Source organism: Pleurodeles waltl, chromosome 6, assembly GCF_031143425.1.
Source record: "Pleurodeles waltl isolate 20211129_DDA chromosome 6, aPleWal1.hap1.20221129, whole genome shotgun sequence".
Lineage (NCBI taxonomy): Eukaryota > Metazoa > Chordata > Amphibia > Caudata > Salamandridae > Pleurodeles > Pleurodeles waltl.
Genome location: NC_090445.1, coordinates 1,015,628,200 through 1,015,643,717, shown reverse-complemented (window position 1 = coordinate 1,015,643,717; position 15,518 = coordinate 1,015,628,200). Strand labels below are relative to the sequence as shown.

General features: G+C 45.1%; 1 protein-coding gene across 3 annotated transcripts in view; it reads left to right on the top strand.

The window, feature by feature from the left end:
* The window catches only part of WRAP73 (WD repeat containing, antisense to TP73), a 341,996-nt gene that overhangs the window by 214,161 nt on the left and 112,317 nt on the right, over window positions 1–15,518 (top strand). For all 3 annotated transcript variants that reach the window (XM_069239949.1, XM_069239947.1, XM_069239946.1), the window contains one exon: window positions 9,321–9,407. In XM_069239949.1, the coding sequence (XP_069096050.1) occupies window positions 9,321–9,407 (87 nt within the window). The remainder of the gene's footprint in view (window positions 1–9,320; window positions 9,408–15,518) is intronic.

The window sequence follows — 15,518 nt, the reverse complement described above, 5'->3', positions numbered from 1 at the left end:
GTCGTCCAGGAGGCAGACAATATAGAGGCCATTGGGGTCTGAATGGGTCTTCTTTTTCCCACAAGCAGGGCATTTAAAAAACCAGGAAAGGCTTTCTGACAGGAAAAACAAAAAATTCTGGTCAGAAAAAATCTGTTTCTCGCCTAGTCGTTGGGGATGTCAGGTGAATTCACTCAAGAAAGGTCGGGAGAGACTTCCAAGAGAAAAAGCCAAAAAGGCTAAGAACATTGCTCCAGGATCCTGTTACGAGAAAAAAAACTACATCTCACCGTTGTGGCGTGATGCGACACAGGATGAAGAGTGATGCCCTTGAAGTAACCATGCTGGGTTCTACTCGCAGCTTATCTGCTACAATTTTTCTTCATTTACAATCATTTCCTTTCAAGAATAAAACTGTGGTGAAAGTGGTTTCCAGTCATTTCTTAGATCAAGCCTCTTGACAACGTGTTTGCTGCTTGTTGTGAGGCGTAACATTCCTTACCATAAACATTTGGAGCTCACCCCTTGCTTACCATTGGTTGGCTTTCTTTGTCACCCTCATGTTGCTACTTCATACTCATGTCTAGGCCTGTCAATCTTCTGCTTCCACTGTGTGGTTTTCAAGTTCTACTTCTGTCTTTTGTGTAAGCACTCCTTGAGAGTGCCTGTGTTTGTGAACTGTCGCCTTCATGTACCTATCTCCACGCGTTTCTCTCTTTGCCAGAGTGCTTCTTCCCACTCCTTTCTATTTTGTGCTCACCGTTGTGCTTGTCCCTGTTGCCTTCCCGAACCTTCCTTGTTGCTTTCCCCTCCTGGCACCCTTTGAGTTGCTATACTGCTCCTACATCCTGTGTTTTTCAATCCGCCAGCCATGATTTCTTAAATCTCTCCCCCCCCCCCCCCCACCCCTGCACCACCCCCCCTCCTCTGCAAAGTTCTTCAGTCTGACACCTCAGTTTCCTGTCTTGCATTGGATTAAACACCACTCTTGATTTGTAAAAAAATAAACGCTACGCTTTGTTTTTAGTACCGATTCAGCTCTGATCGGTTACTAAAAAGAAAAAAAGAAAAAAAATCGACTTTCTTTCCTAGGCCATTTGTAGGACTGGTGAGATTGCCCTGGAAAAGAACTACTATGACAGGCAAATAAAATGTACTTCTCCTTCGACTTAACAGCTTTTTGGCCCCTGTAGACTGCATCAGTGCAGGAAGCGCTGAAAGATAGACCTAGAACGAACAACATTGATGAGCACTGAGCTGCTGCTATATGACCTGTCATTGGCTCAGCAGTTCGGATTGTTTATCACAAGCTTCTGTGTCACTGCAGTAAAAATAATCTGATCAAGACTTTCTAGCTGCAGCTTCCTTACCTTAGAATTCCCTGGCGTCAGCTTCGAATCCGGAGTTTTTTCTGAGCAGTACCCTGCGCGCGCAGTCGGGCGTCGTCGTTCAGATCCGCGTGCGTGGACCAGCTCCGCGTGCGTCGTCAGCGTTGTTGAAGCAGTCTATGACATCATGGTTGTCTATATAGACGCCGTCTCGGCGCGCGTACGTCAGTTCTTTTCCTTCCGCGCCGGTTAAGCGCAGTTCCGGAAAGATCTACCCTTCTTCAATGGTTTTTCAACGCTTTTTTGACTGTTTGAAGTCATGTCTTCGAGAAAAACAGGGTTCAAGCTGTGTGGTTCGTGTCATCGCACCATGTCGGTGACGGACCCGCTCCGTGTTTGTCTTTGGTGCCTGGAGAAGGACCACGATACCACCTTGTGCTCCGACTGTCGGGCCATGGCGCCGAAGGCCTTGAGAGAGAGATCCCTTAAGCTTCTTCCAGCCCGACATTCGTCTTCAGTTGGCGCGACTCCGCGGAGGTCACGGTCCCGCAGTAGGAGGAGGTCGCGGCACTGCTCCCAGAGCCCCAAGTCCTCTTCCTCGCATTCGAGGTCATCCGAAGGTAAGAGGCACAAGAAGAAGAATAAGTCCAAGTGGACTTTGTCTTCGCCACGCCCGTCTGCCGACGAGGCGTCTAGGGAATGTCAACATTCCGAGCGCGGCTCTGCGGAGCCGTCGCCAGGGTCAACTCCTCGTCTTCCCCCCTTTCCGGGGACCGGATCGAGCTCCGCTCAAATAAAAGAGTTTTACGAGGCCATGCGTCTCGTTTTTTGAGCGGGCTGCACCCTCGGGTGGGTCTTCGGGCCCCGCGGGGTCAGCAGGGGCCCCTTCGGATTCAATGCCGGCAGCTTCGGCCTCGGTGCCGTTGGGGACCCCAGGATCCGATACTGGATCTGGACCAGCGCAGGTCCCGAACAGTTGACCTTCTTTGGCGCCGGGTCAGACGTCGACGATTCCGCCACCGGTGGCAGCCCCATCCTTATTCCGGATGATCCGGAGCCAGAGCGACGTCGTACGACGTTGACTTCGACGGAGCCAATTCGGCCCAGATCATTGTCCGAGCATTATTCAGATCAGCTAGACGCAGGAGAGGAATGGGAGGGGTCTGAGGATCCTCTAGAATGTGGATTACAACAGGACTGGTATGAGGATCTAGGGGAGGCCAGTGGACTGGACACGTCTCCAGATACAGGTATGCTCTCTCCTCCTAATGTGGCTACGGAGGAGGGTGCTTCTTTTGCTGTGGTGGTGCGTAGGGCAGCTGAGGTCTTGGACCTAGATTTGCCTACGGTGCCAGTCAGGACGAATATCCTGACAGAAGTGCTTCAGCCGGGGGTGACAACATCAGAGCCGATGTTGCCCTTCAATGATGCTCTTACAGACGTCCTTCTGGGTACGTGGTCCAAACCCAGCACAGGGGCTCCTGTGAATAGTACGGTCGGCCGCCGCCATAGACACGCTCCGAGCGACCCTAGTTTCCTGACACAACACCCCACTCCTCAGAGCTTGGTTGTCCAAGCCTCTACTTCCCGTGGTGCCTTCCCTTCCGCTTCCCCGGATAGGGAATCCAAGAGGCTTGATCAGCTTGGGAAGAAGATGTTTTCTTCCACCAGCCTGGCATTGAGGTCCGTAAACACCTCTTGGGCCGTTATTCCCATACTTTATGGGATGCGGTGGCACAGGTGCTGCCCCAGGTCCCGGAGGGCGTACGGGACACTCGCACCCAGGCTGTCAAGGATGGGAGAGATGCAGCCAAGTTTACGATCCGGTGTGGTTTGGACATGACCGACTCGCTGGGCAGAGCGATTTCATCGTCCGTGGCCCTACGTCGCCACGCCTGGATACGTTCTACTGGTTTCTCAGGGGATGTCCAGTCCAGCTTGATGGACATGCCCAGTGATGGTTCTCGCCTTTTTGGCGAAAAGGCAGACTCCGTGCTTGAGAGGTTCAAGGATTCTCGAGCCACGGCCAGATCCTTGGGCCTTTCAGTGCCAGCACGACAGCAGTCTGTCTTTCGCCCCTTTCGAGGCTTCGGAAGGGGTGTGGTACCACGCCAGCCACAGTTCAGCCCCCGTCCTCAGGCTTCACAGCATCCCGGAAGAGGACGTGGTCGTGGTACCATCAAACTCAGAGGGTCTGGCCAGATGTCGGCCGCCACACAGCCCCCCTCCACTGCGCCCAAGCCCTCCTAGTATGGTTCTGCGGGATCACGTCCGTCCAGTTGGAGGGAGGATTTGTTTTCATCTCCCTCACTGGCTTTCCATCACCACAGACAAGTGGGTCCTGCAGATCATACGGAAGGGCTACTCCCTTCCCTTCCAGTCTTTCCCTCCTTCTATCCCTCCGACAAAGGAATGGCTGATGGAGGACCATCTAGCTTTGCTCCGCGAGGAAGTTACGGCTCTCTTGGCCAAGGGAGCCATCGAAAGAGTCCCGATATCAGAAGTAGGCAGTGGTTGTTATTCCCGCTACTTTCTGATTCCCAAAAAGAACAAAGGCCTTCGCCCTATCTTGGATTTAAGGTACGTCAATCTCTTCCTCAAGAAGGAGAAATTCAAGATGCTCACTCTTGCTCAGGTTTTGTCTGCCCTAGACCAAGGAGACTGGATGGTAGCGTTGGATTTGCAGGATGCGTATTTCCACATTCCTATCCTGCCAGCCCACAGGCGTTACCTGCGGTTCAAGGTGGGCCACGAGCACTTTCAGTTTACCGTGCTTCCTTTCGGTCTCACCAGTGCCGGGTGTTCACAAAGGTGATGGCGGTGGTGGCAGCTCATCTGCGCAGGTCAGGGATTTCAGTCTTCCCCTACCTGGACGATTGGCTTTTGAAGGCTTCTATGCCCCAGGCTCTCGTCACCCACCTCCAGACGACGGCGGACCTCCTGCATTCGCTGGGGTTTCTCTATAAATGTGCCGAAGTCACACCTGACTCCCTCTCAGAAGCTCACTTTCATCTGAGCTGTTCTGGACACAGTGCACTATCAGGCTTATCCTCCCGAACAGCGGGTCCAGGATTTTCAGGTCATGATACCGATGTTTCGGCCTCTATCCTGGATTTCGGTGAGACAGACTCTGAGGCTGTTGGGACTCATGGCTTCCTGCATCCTATTGGTCAAGCATGCCAGATGGCGCATGAGGGCTCTGCAGTGGCACCTGAAGTTCCAATGGGCACAGCATCAGGGAAATCTTACCGATGTAGTTCAGATCTCAGAGGGGACTGCAAAAGATCTTCAGTGGTGGTTAGTGAACTGCGGTTGGGTCAAAGGCAGACTCCTCTCCCTTCCCCAACCAGATCTAACGGTAGTGACAGATGCATCACTTCTGTGATAGGGCAGCCATCTGGGGGAGGTGGCGATCAGAGGTCACTGGTCTCCGGGGGAATCTGGGCTCCACATCAACTTGCTGGAGCTTCGGGCGATCCGGCTAGCATTAAAAGCATTTCTTCCTGTTGTGAAAGGGAAGGTGGTGCAGGTGTTCACAGACAACACTACCGCAATGTGGTACTGCAACAAGCAGGGCGGTGTGGGGTCGTGGACCCTTTGTGAAGAGGCTTTACGTCTCTGGACATGGCTGGAACAGCAGGGCATGACCCTGGTGGTTCAACACCTGGCAGGTTCTCTGAACGCCAGGGCAGACGAGCTCAGCTGAAAATGCTTAGAGGATCACGAATGGGGTCTCCATCCGGAGGTGGCGCAAGGACTCTTTCAGCAGTGGGGAGAGCCTTGGTTAGATCTGTTCGCCTCCGTAGAGAACGCGCAATGTCTGTAGTTCTGCGCGTTGGAGTTTCCAAGGGGGCTATCGCTAGGTGTCGCTTTTCATCGCTAGTGGAGTTCAGGCCTCCTGTACGCCTTTCTGCCTATACCACTTCTGCCCAGAGTTCTCAAGTAAATTAAGAACGACCGGGCCCAAGTAATCCTAGTGGCTCCGGTTTGGGCACGGAGAGTTTGGTATCCAGAGCTTCTCAAAATGAGCATCGGTCCTCCAATCAGGCTGCCTCTTCGGGAGGATCTTCTGTTGCAGCAGCAGGGGAAGGATCTCCACCCGAACCTGTCAACTCTGCGCCTTCATGCGTGGAGATTGAGTGGCGACAGTTGATGGTTTATGACCTCCGTCCCTCTACTAAGTCGATCTACGCCTGCCGTTGGAAACATTTTGTTTCATATTTCATATTGTACAAAGAGGTCTATTGATCCTCTTTTTTTCTTCTCTGTCTAACATCCTTTTGTTTATATTGTCTCTCACCCAGCAGGGTTCCTCCTTGGGGACTCTCAAGGGCTATCTTGCAGCCTTATCGGCTTTTCTTCAGTTGCCCGATCAACCATCTATGTTTAAATCACCTATAGTACAGAGGTTTTTGAAAGGACTTGTGCATCTGTTCCCGCCTGTGCCTTTCGTTATGCCCCAGTGGGATCTTAATTTGGTTCTTACCTTCCTTATGTGTGCTCCCTTTGAGCCCTTGCATAACTGTCCTCTCCGGCTGCTCACTATTAAAACAGCCTTTTTGGTGGCAATTACATCTGCCAGGAGAGTGAGTGAGCCACCTTATCTCATGATATATCCTGACAAGGTAGTGTTAAGAACTTGTGCCTTTTTCCTCCCCAAAGTGGTGACCCCTTTCAATCTGGGTCAAAATATCACCCTGCCCACCTTCTTTGCACCACCGCATCCCTCTAAGGAAGAGGAGCGTCTCCATAGGCTGGACCCAAAACGAGCGCTATCGTTCTACCTTGACCGCACTAAAGAGTTCCGGGTAGACCAACTCTTTGTGGGGTACGTTGGTGCAAAGAAGGGTCGGGCAGTGCAGAAATTATCCATTTTGCGCTGTGTCGTTCTCTGTATAAAGATCTGCTATGCTTTGGCAAAGAAGCAGCCTCCCGAGGGCTTGAGAGCTCATTCTACTTGGGGGAAAGCTGCTACAACTGCGTTAGCACGTGGCGTACAAGTGGTGGACATCTGTCAGGCTGCAACGTGGGCTTCTTTGTACACGTTTGCAAAACACTACTGCCTGGATAGCCAGGTGAGAAGAGAGGGGCATTTTGCCCGGTCTGTTTTGCAGGACTTCCTAGTGTAAAAATCTCCTTCAGACCCACCGCCAGGTTACCTACCTTCGGAGTAACGAGGTATATGGTAGAGACTCTATCTAGTTGCAGATTCTTCACACCCACCTAAGCCTCCCCGCTCTGCGGATATTTTTTTATACAGATATATATATATATATATATATATATATACATATATATATATACATATATATATATTTATGATTTTGCCATTTTTGCCTTTCTCAAAGGCATGAAAGAATTTTTACTTCAAACAGTCAAAGAGGTCAAATCCATAACGGTTCGTTCTTCCATGACTGCGCTTCTGGCGTGGGAAGTTGTGGAAAAGAACTGATGTACGCGTGCCGAAACGGCGTCTATATAGACAACCGTGACGTCATAGACGGCTCCAACGACACTGACGACGCACGCGGATCCGAATGATGACGGCCGCGCAGAGTACTGCTCAGAAAAAACTCCGGATTCGAAGCGGACGCCAGGGAATTCTAAGGTAAGGAATCTGCAGCTAGATAGACTCTCTACCAGATACCTCGTTACCGAAGGTAAGTAACTTGTTCTTCTAGCTCATATTTCACTGCACCAAAAAAAAACATTTTCCATTTTCCTTAGAAAAGGAACGCATGGGAAGAATAAGAAATGTAAATGTGGCCTGCAGAAACTTATTGGATAAAAGAAATTGGATGCTCACATAAACCCTAAGAAACATGTACCTTTAAAATTGAAAAGGCGTGTAAATGGCAGATTGTATTAGTCTCATTTTAAAGGAAGAAAAGGGGAATTAAAGATGCAATGAAGCAGATGTTATTAACCTGTGAAGTCAAGGTACAGTTGAAAGTTATAGGGAGCTGAGTTGATAACGAAGGAAGAGAGAGGCCCCAGTCTTGATGTAAGCTGTGGCTGACCTACCACAAAATTTAAGCCTAGAAGCAGTTTGAAACTAAAATCCGGATTCTGAAATAATGGATTTACCTCGATAGTTTTGCACAGGCAACCTGCTTCTCTGGGGAAAAATGGTAAAGTGTGTAGGTGTAGTATTTAACAGCATTAAAACAACATTAAAGCCAAAAAACAGATACATTCCCAGTACGGTTTATTGAAAATAATACATTGTAATAATTAAAACATCACAAAAACAGTCACTTAAGGGGAGTCAAGGGAAATACATGTTAAAATAAACAGTAAGAAGAATTCATAGATCTCAAAGTGGGATTTAGACATTCTTACCATATAGGGTGCAGATGACCGGGGTGTGATAAGTGCCTTTTCAGACTAACCATGATGGGGTGAGTGTCAAGTAAAGCAAAGGAATTTGTCCTAGTTAACAGTTTTACCTTTTCACATGGCCTTTGTTGTGGTAGTCAAAAACTGGCAGGAGGCTGGTTCTGAAATGGGTTCTGCTGAAGCCTTAAAGTTTGGCCCTAAAAGCCTCAAGCTGCATGAACTTGATAACTCTGAAAGACGTTTACTCACTGGGCACCCTTGTGCCTTAAAGTTGTGACTTAATCACTTAAAAAAGAAAAAAAAAAAAAACGTTTCTTTATTGTCATTTAGGATACCAAAACAGGTTCAAAAGTACACCATACAATTTTCTTTATCTGTTTGGATGCACCATAGGAAGTATGTCGCTATTGTTCAGGAGGAAGTGCAGCGGACCTGACTGGTTACCGTTAGACTTAGGGCCAGATGTACAAAGCTTTATTCCATGAGGGCCGTTTGCACATAGAAAAAAAAAGCATTTTGGTATGTGCAAATGCTATTTTGCGATTCAGTAATCTATTTACCAAAGCGCAAAATAGGTTTGCAGATCGCAATTAGGAAGGGGCGTCCCTTCCTAATTGCAACTCGCTATGCTTTGTATGATTGTTTTGTGACTGTGAATGCGGTCACAAAACAATCGCAGTTAACACCAATTTCAAATTGGTGTTATCCCATTCGCAAATGGAGACCCCTTACCCTTTGTGAATGCATGCGAAAACGTTTAAGAGTTGGTAGTGGCCTACTCGAAAAACAAAACTGAAACATTTAATTTTTTTGCTTTTTAAACTGAGCCTGTTTTCCTTTAAGGAAAACAGGTTGTGTTAAAAAAAAAATAAAAAAAAAAATGCTTTGTTTAAAAGCAGTCACAAACATGATGGTCTGCTGACCCCAGCAGGCCACCATCGCCGTGATCTTTGCGATTTCCACTGGGTCGCAAATTGCGGCCTACCGCATTATTAATCAGGTAGGTCTATTTATGACCCACTGGGAATCGCAAAAGAACCTCAGTGGAGTTTCGTACATTTGGAATTTCGATTTCCTAATTGATATTCGCATGAAATCTCAGTTAGGAACTCACAATTCCAAAGGGTTTTACATGTGCCTTAAGTCACTTTTTGTTGCAGAGGTAGTGAGGTTGTTTTTTTTATAAGAAGAGATCTCTTTTTATACCATTAATGCCACCTTGATACATTTCCTTATGCCTTAACTCTATATAAAGAAAGGAGGAAAATAACGGATTTACTTTTTTTCTGACGTTTTTGCTTTAAGCTGAAACCGAGATTTTTCCTCGAGGTTACAAATGTACTCCTTTCCACATTAGACCACACATTTACTGGAAAATTCTTCCAATACCCCAACGCTTTTGCCCCAAATAGCGTTTTCCGACCTTCAAATGATTGCATAAATAGAAGTTCAAAGAAAATGTACTCGTCCACAGACTAAAAATTAGTGGCCCTTAGCACCTTGTTAACGTTCTTGAGAAGTTAATGTCTCGACTTGCACGTGAAAGGCAGATAGGCATCATGTTTTTGGTTACTGCGTTTTGTGAAACGTTTACGGTAATTTAGCTTTGGAGTCAGCCAATAACACGTTTAAAAGTCACCCTGCATATTTTCTCCTTTTCTTCCCTTCCCTCAGCACTTCGACTCCGAAACGCAGGACCTGGCTGGGATTGAGTGGTCTCCCAACGGCTGTGTCTTAGCAGTGTGGGATACTTGTCTGGAGGTATGTGAAACACTACATTTCTGGATCAGCACATTCATGTGTGGATAACAAATATGCATTGCACGTATGTTTTGGACTCGTATTTAGACCTTTCAACTCTGCCATTGCAGTAACTGAGTGCGTTTCACGAGGAGCTGGCAGAACTGGCACTTGATAGGGTTGGCTGTTTGCTTACGTGCGGTTAGAGTGATGTATAAAATTCTTTGTTGGCTGTTCCAAACGACTTTTCTGCTTCTCTCTTGAAGGGAGGAGAGTTCATAGTTTATACTTTCCCGTAGCATGGTGCTTTCTGTATATACACATCACAATCCAGATCGATATCCTATGATGCATTATTGTGCACCTGAGGGTGTATTAAGTTTGTTATTTTATCTTCATCCCTCAGGAGCTTAACAAAGGCCCCTGAAGACCCCACAGTGCGGAGTGGCCCCCCAGCTCCAGAGGGCCCGCTCAGCACAATAACCTGACCTGAGAGCTCCGGAGTGAGTTCGGAGGATGGCCCCTCCATGTACTTTGCACCCCCCCTTTCAAGTTTCGTTCCGCCACTGGCATTCTTAGTATGTATGTCCTGTGTAACAATGATATTGCTTTGGTAATGTGTTGCTAACTATATGGCTTTCGTGACTTATTTTATGCAAGTTGATGAGTAAGAGGGTCCAATTCAAACAATAGAGTGTGGTGCTATTGTTGTAGATAAAAGCCTTTAGTGTCCGATGAAGGCCCGAATATGGGTAATTAGGGGTTTGCTGAAAGCATATGTTAAAAGTGATCAATAATGTACTGATGACGTGTGCGTTTGTTGCTTTGTGATGAGTGTAGACAGAAAAACTGCTATTCTCCTAAACCAGAGTTGTTTTCTACAATCATGTATTGTTGGGAGATGCCTCCTAAGTTGGTGATACTTCTGTAGAAGACAAGGCTGCTCTTTTGGGTAGGCATACATTATTCACAAATTTCCCTACTGTGTAGGTAGACGAAGTATGCTAAGCACTTATGTATAATATCATCTTTATAGACATTGTATGTGTTTCAGAATACATATTTTCTACTGAAGTAGGCTTTACTGACATTGAATGAGTGATTGTCCTGAATATTATTCACCTCTTGTTTGCCACTGATTAATTGAAGGTAGTATCAAATCAGACAGTTCGCACTAACCCGCTGGACAGTTGATCTCTGCACTCTGGTGCCTTCTAATCCCTTTGTTTCGTTAGTCTCTAGCATGGTGACAGTGAATCTCTATGAAAACAAGCTGATTGAGGTTCGGATCAAGGGTTGGATGAATAGCATACAAGGTTTTGGGTCCTGGGTTCTGTCAAGATCTAAATAGTTTAAACAAAAATAGGGACTGGGAGATTGTTGGTCCAGTGCACAGTCTCCCAAAGTGAACCTGTAATATCAATATAAGTGCATGGTTCCACAAAAGAGAGAGAAGACAGGAGAACTAATTAAGTTCTATTCAGCAAAGACAAATCTATACAGGGTGTTTTAGGAGAGCCCTCAAGCACCCACTAGGGTGACAGGTATCATCATTGGGCTTGCTCCTCGCCAGACTGGTGCTGCAATGCCTGGCGGGCCACCCAGCATTCTGGGTGGCACTCAACCGTTGTTAAATTGCTAACAAAAGAAGGTCTGGGAAAGAGACTGACTAAGAAACGGAGAGTATGAAGAAGAGACAAAACTCTTAAAATTAGCTCTGAACCTTAAACCATTAGTTTAATGTGTTAGAAACTAGGTCCAGGCCAAGATTAAAAACGGGAATATAGGAGTGTTACTGGAAATAATGTACCATTACACTCTCTAATTAGGGAAGGTAGTTTACCTAGTCCTATATGGTCAACATGTTTCGCGTCTACGATCGGTCACGAAGTGATCCTATGACGCTTCTTCAGGACCCACGAAAAAAAACTTGTTATTAAACTACTTCTCCTGTGTATCAACAATTAATCAAGTGCACAAAAAGTCACTTACAGAATAGAAGACAGTGTATGTCTAAGTCAGTTGGTCAGTACAGTCGCCCTGCATAGAATCGAAAAGACATAACAATTAGTGCCAGTGATCAACACAGAAAAACAATTATAGTGACAACCACCCTCAGTCATTGTATAATAAAAAGGAATGAATAGGTTTTGATGCTTACCATCCCATATTAGAGATTGGGCTCCCTAGGTCTGCGCTAGCATCAACCAAGGAGATCGTACTAGATAAAAATAATATGTAATAATGTAGCACCGCAAACAATACATAGTGACACGACATTGGGAAAGTCTTAGTATCGCCGTCTAAATTAGGTCACTGAATTCAATACTAGACAGGATGGTGTAAAAAGATGTGTGTATATATATATATATATATATATATATATATATATATATAGTGTTGGTTAAAAATCATTTATATGTAAAAAGTGGGTTATTATAAGCTCTGACAATGTAAACAACATTGAAAATGCTGCAGCCATGTGACTACTCAATCATCTCAAAAGCAATCCACATTGTAAGTATTTTCAGTCATATGACAAAGTAACAACCCTTATTCATCTTTGGCCCAAAAAAGCTGTTGCGAAAATAGGAAATGCTTACATGCTCTAGAGAGACTAGTATATGTAACCATATGCCCATTCATTATTTGAAATAGAAACTAAGGTATATTATCGGGTCATAGTGAAAACATGCCGGTCACCCGGTTAATGCGGCAGAGATAATACCTGGGAAACAGTCAAAAAATGATGAAGGATCTTAAAACGGGGACGGAGGAAATACCTTCCGTAACCCCGTGCTTACTTGGATCGCTCCTCGATGAATCCGTAAACCTGCCCCGTGCCGCGCACCTGAAGAGGGCGTGCCGGTGCGGCGGGAGGTTATTTAAGCAAGTGCTGTTTAGCGCGTGCATGCCGGAACAAACCAGCCGGTTGTTCCGGATACTAAAAATAGAGAAAGGACCACAGTCTCTACTGTCAGCGGCCATCTTGGAGAGATAAAATAACGTTGTGCTGTCGTACAGTGATGTTGTTCCTGCCAGGGCCAATAGGAGTCAAAATGAGGGCCATCTTTAGGTTCGAAAATAGTACCATAAACTATGTGATGATACTAAAATAACAAAATGACCTATAGCACCAGTCTTATTTTAGTAAAAAAGGATGCAGTCAACAATTTTTTTTCTCTTTCATGAGGGCAAAAAAGAGAGCAGGAATAACCAATGAAAAAAATGACTAAAAGTTTTTTCGGATCTATTAAGATCAGGTCATTAAGGTTGTTCATTCAACTGGATATGTATATATGTATGTCAACTCAGTTAAAAGAGGGGGGGCAGCTGATCAATATAAGTCTACAGAGAATGTACATAATATATCGAATAAGGTTGTAATAACCCTTATCCTTCCACAGATTAAGATGTTAAAAGATTCCAAGGTATGTCATCATTCAGTCCTTCTTTGTGGGTTTTCAATCGAAACATATAAATGATTTTTAACCAACACTATATATATATATATATATATATATATATATATATATATATATATATATATATACATCTTTTTACACCATCCTGTCTAGTATTGAATTCAGTGACCTAATTTAGACGGCGATACTAAGACTTTCCCAATGTCGTGTCACTATGTATTGTTTGCGGTGCTACATTATTACATATTATTTTTATCTAGTACGATCTCCTTGGTTGATGCTAGCGCAGACCTAGGGAGCCCAATCTCTAATATGGGATGGTAAGCATCAAAACCTATTCATTCCTTTTTATTATACACTGACTGAGGGTGGTTGTCACTATAATTGTTTTTCTGTGTTGATCACTGGCACTAATTGTTATGTCTTTTCGATTCTATGCAGGGCGACTGTACTGACCAACTGACTTAGACATACACTGTCTTCTATTCTGTAAGTGACTTTTTGTGCACTTGATTAATTGTTGATACACAGGAGAAGTAGTTTAATAACAAGTTTTTTTTCGTGGGTCCTGAAGAAGCGTCATAGGATCACTTCGTGACCGATCGTAGACGCGAAACATGTTGACCATATAGGACTAGGTAAACTACCTTCCCTAATTAGAGAGTGTAATGGTACATTATTTCCAGTAACACTCCTATATTCCGTTTTTAATCTTGGCCTGGACCTAGTTTCTAACACATTAAACTAATGGTTTAGGTTCAGAGCTAATTTTAAGAGTTTTGTCTCTTCTTCATACTCTCCGTTTCTTAGTCAGTCTCTTTCCCAGACCTTCTTTTGTTAGCAATTTAACAACGGTTGAGTGCCACCCAGAATGCTGGGTGGCCCGCCAGGCATTGCAGCACCAGTCTGGCGAGGAGCAAGCCCAATGATGATACCTGTCACCCTAGTGGGTGCTTGAGGGCTCTCCTAAAACACCCTGTATAGATTTGTCTTTGCTGAATAGAACTTAATTAGTTCTCCTGTCTTCTCTCTCTTTTGTGGAACAGTGCACTTATATTGATATTACAAGATCTAAATAGGCCAGATGGGAGCTGCAGGATTATCAAATCTGATTGGCCAGGTGAGTTCGGAGGCCCTTACCACCCTGCTTCTGAAAGCTGATATTTGGTGCACTCCCTTTTCCTTGAGCATCTTCTCCATTTACGTCTATTATCTCTGTCCCGTCTCCGGTATGACCGTTGGGTAGGGTAAACAACATGCCGAGAGTGTGAGAACGGATGTCTTTTTAGGGTCGCGCGTGCAAGCGCTCTGGCCCCTTTTGAAATCTCTCTGTGAGCTTTAAACCCTGCCCATGTGCCGCCCATCAGCTTGGTTGGTTTGTGGGCTTTCCTTTTAAAATCCGCTTGATTTCATTTGTGAAAGGCATGTATACGTCATGCCTTTTCCGTTGTTTAGCACTCCTCGAGAGTTCTGGTAAACTACTGAAAACATATGAGGCTCTGTGTTTTTAGAATGGTTTCTGGACTACTTTTTCTTTTTATTTCCTATGCAGCACAATCTCGCTGGGCAGTAGTCGAGCGCTTTGCATGACATTGACCCTGTTACATGGATAATTGCACTTTTGCCGGTTACATGGATAATTGCACTTTTGCCAATGCGTTTGACTGCGAGCAAACTTCTGTTTTCTTTTGTGTCTCCTTCATGCTCATGGCGGCCGTCGGCTCGCTTATGTGAAACTGGTTTACTTTTCAGTTTATTTGACAAAAGTCTGGTCAGGAGTTTACAAGGCTAACACCTCCAACTCGACCAAATGCGAGACCCTTTTCATTGCGATTGCTTGTTACAGATTGTTTTAAGTAGAAGAGGGCCTTCCCAGCCAGTGTCAGCCTCTGGCAGTCTACGTGACTGACAAGATCTTCGTTTATGGTTGCCCTTGATCACTAAGACCCTTTTGTCTAAGTAGCTGGTTGGAAACAAACTTTGAATTCACTGGCACTGATGTCGTGTGAGGCGTAGGTTGAAGTGAATTTAGAATCTTGAAGAGAATGTACACTTTAAAAGTAGACCTGTCCCAGTTAGGAGGGATGGGGCGGGGAAGTCTCTGCTTTTTGTATCTTCCTTATTCATATAATTCACTGTTGAAACTTTTGTATATTCAATTTACGTGATGTGTGGTTTACATTTATCAAGCTACATTTACTCCAAAAATCAAATCTAGTTAGAAAAAAGAAAGACATCCCTGCACTCTGCATGTGCGTCCGGCTCCACTTTTGTTTCAGCACAGCTAAACCTTCACAGTAGGACTCCCAGATATCAGCAAGAGTGCACTGTGTTGTTTGGATCGTGCATAAATATTCATCAAATCCCAGAGCTTCACCACAGAGTAAGAATATATTCGTAGACCTCCTGCTTCAAGGACACATGCCATCTCACACTATTTAGATTATAGCATTAACGAATGGTCTAGATCACATTTTCATGGGCTAATTGCATGCTACCAGAGTTATGGGCCAAGGTGCAAAGGTATTTAATGAGGGTGAAATGCAGTTATTTCAGGGCTTTAACACCACTGTTTTTTTTTGTTTTTTTAACCAGTCGATTTATTAGCATTATTCTTGAAGCACACAGAATGAAAACGGGTTCAATTGACTTATAAATTACAAAACCAGAGGATCCATGCAGATGTACTATAATCCAGTCCACTGGA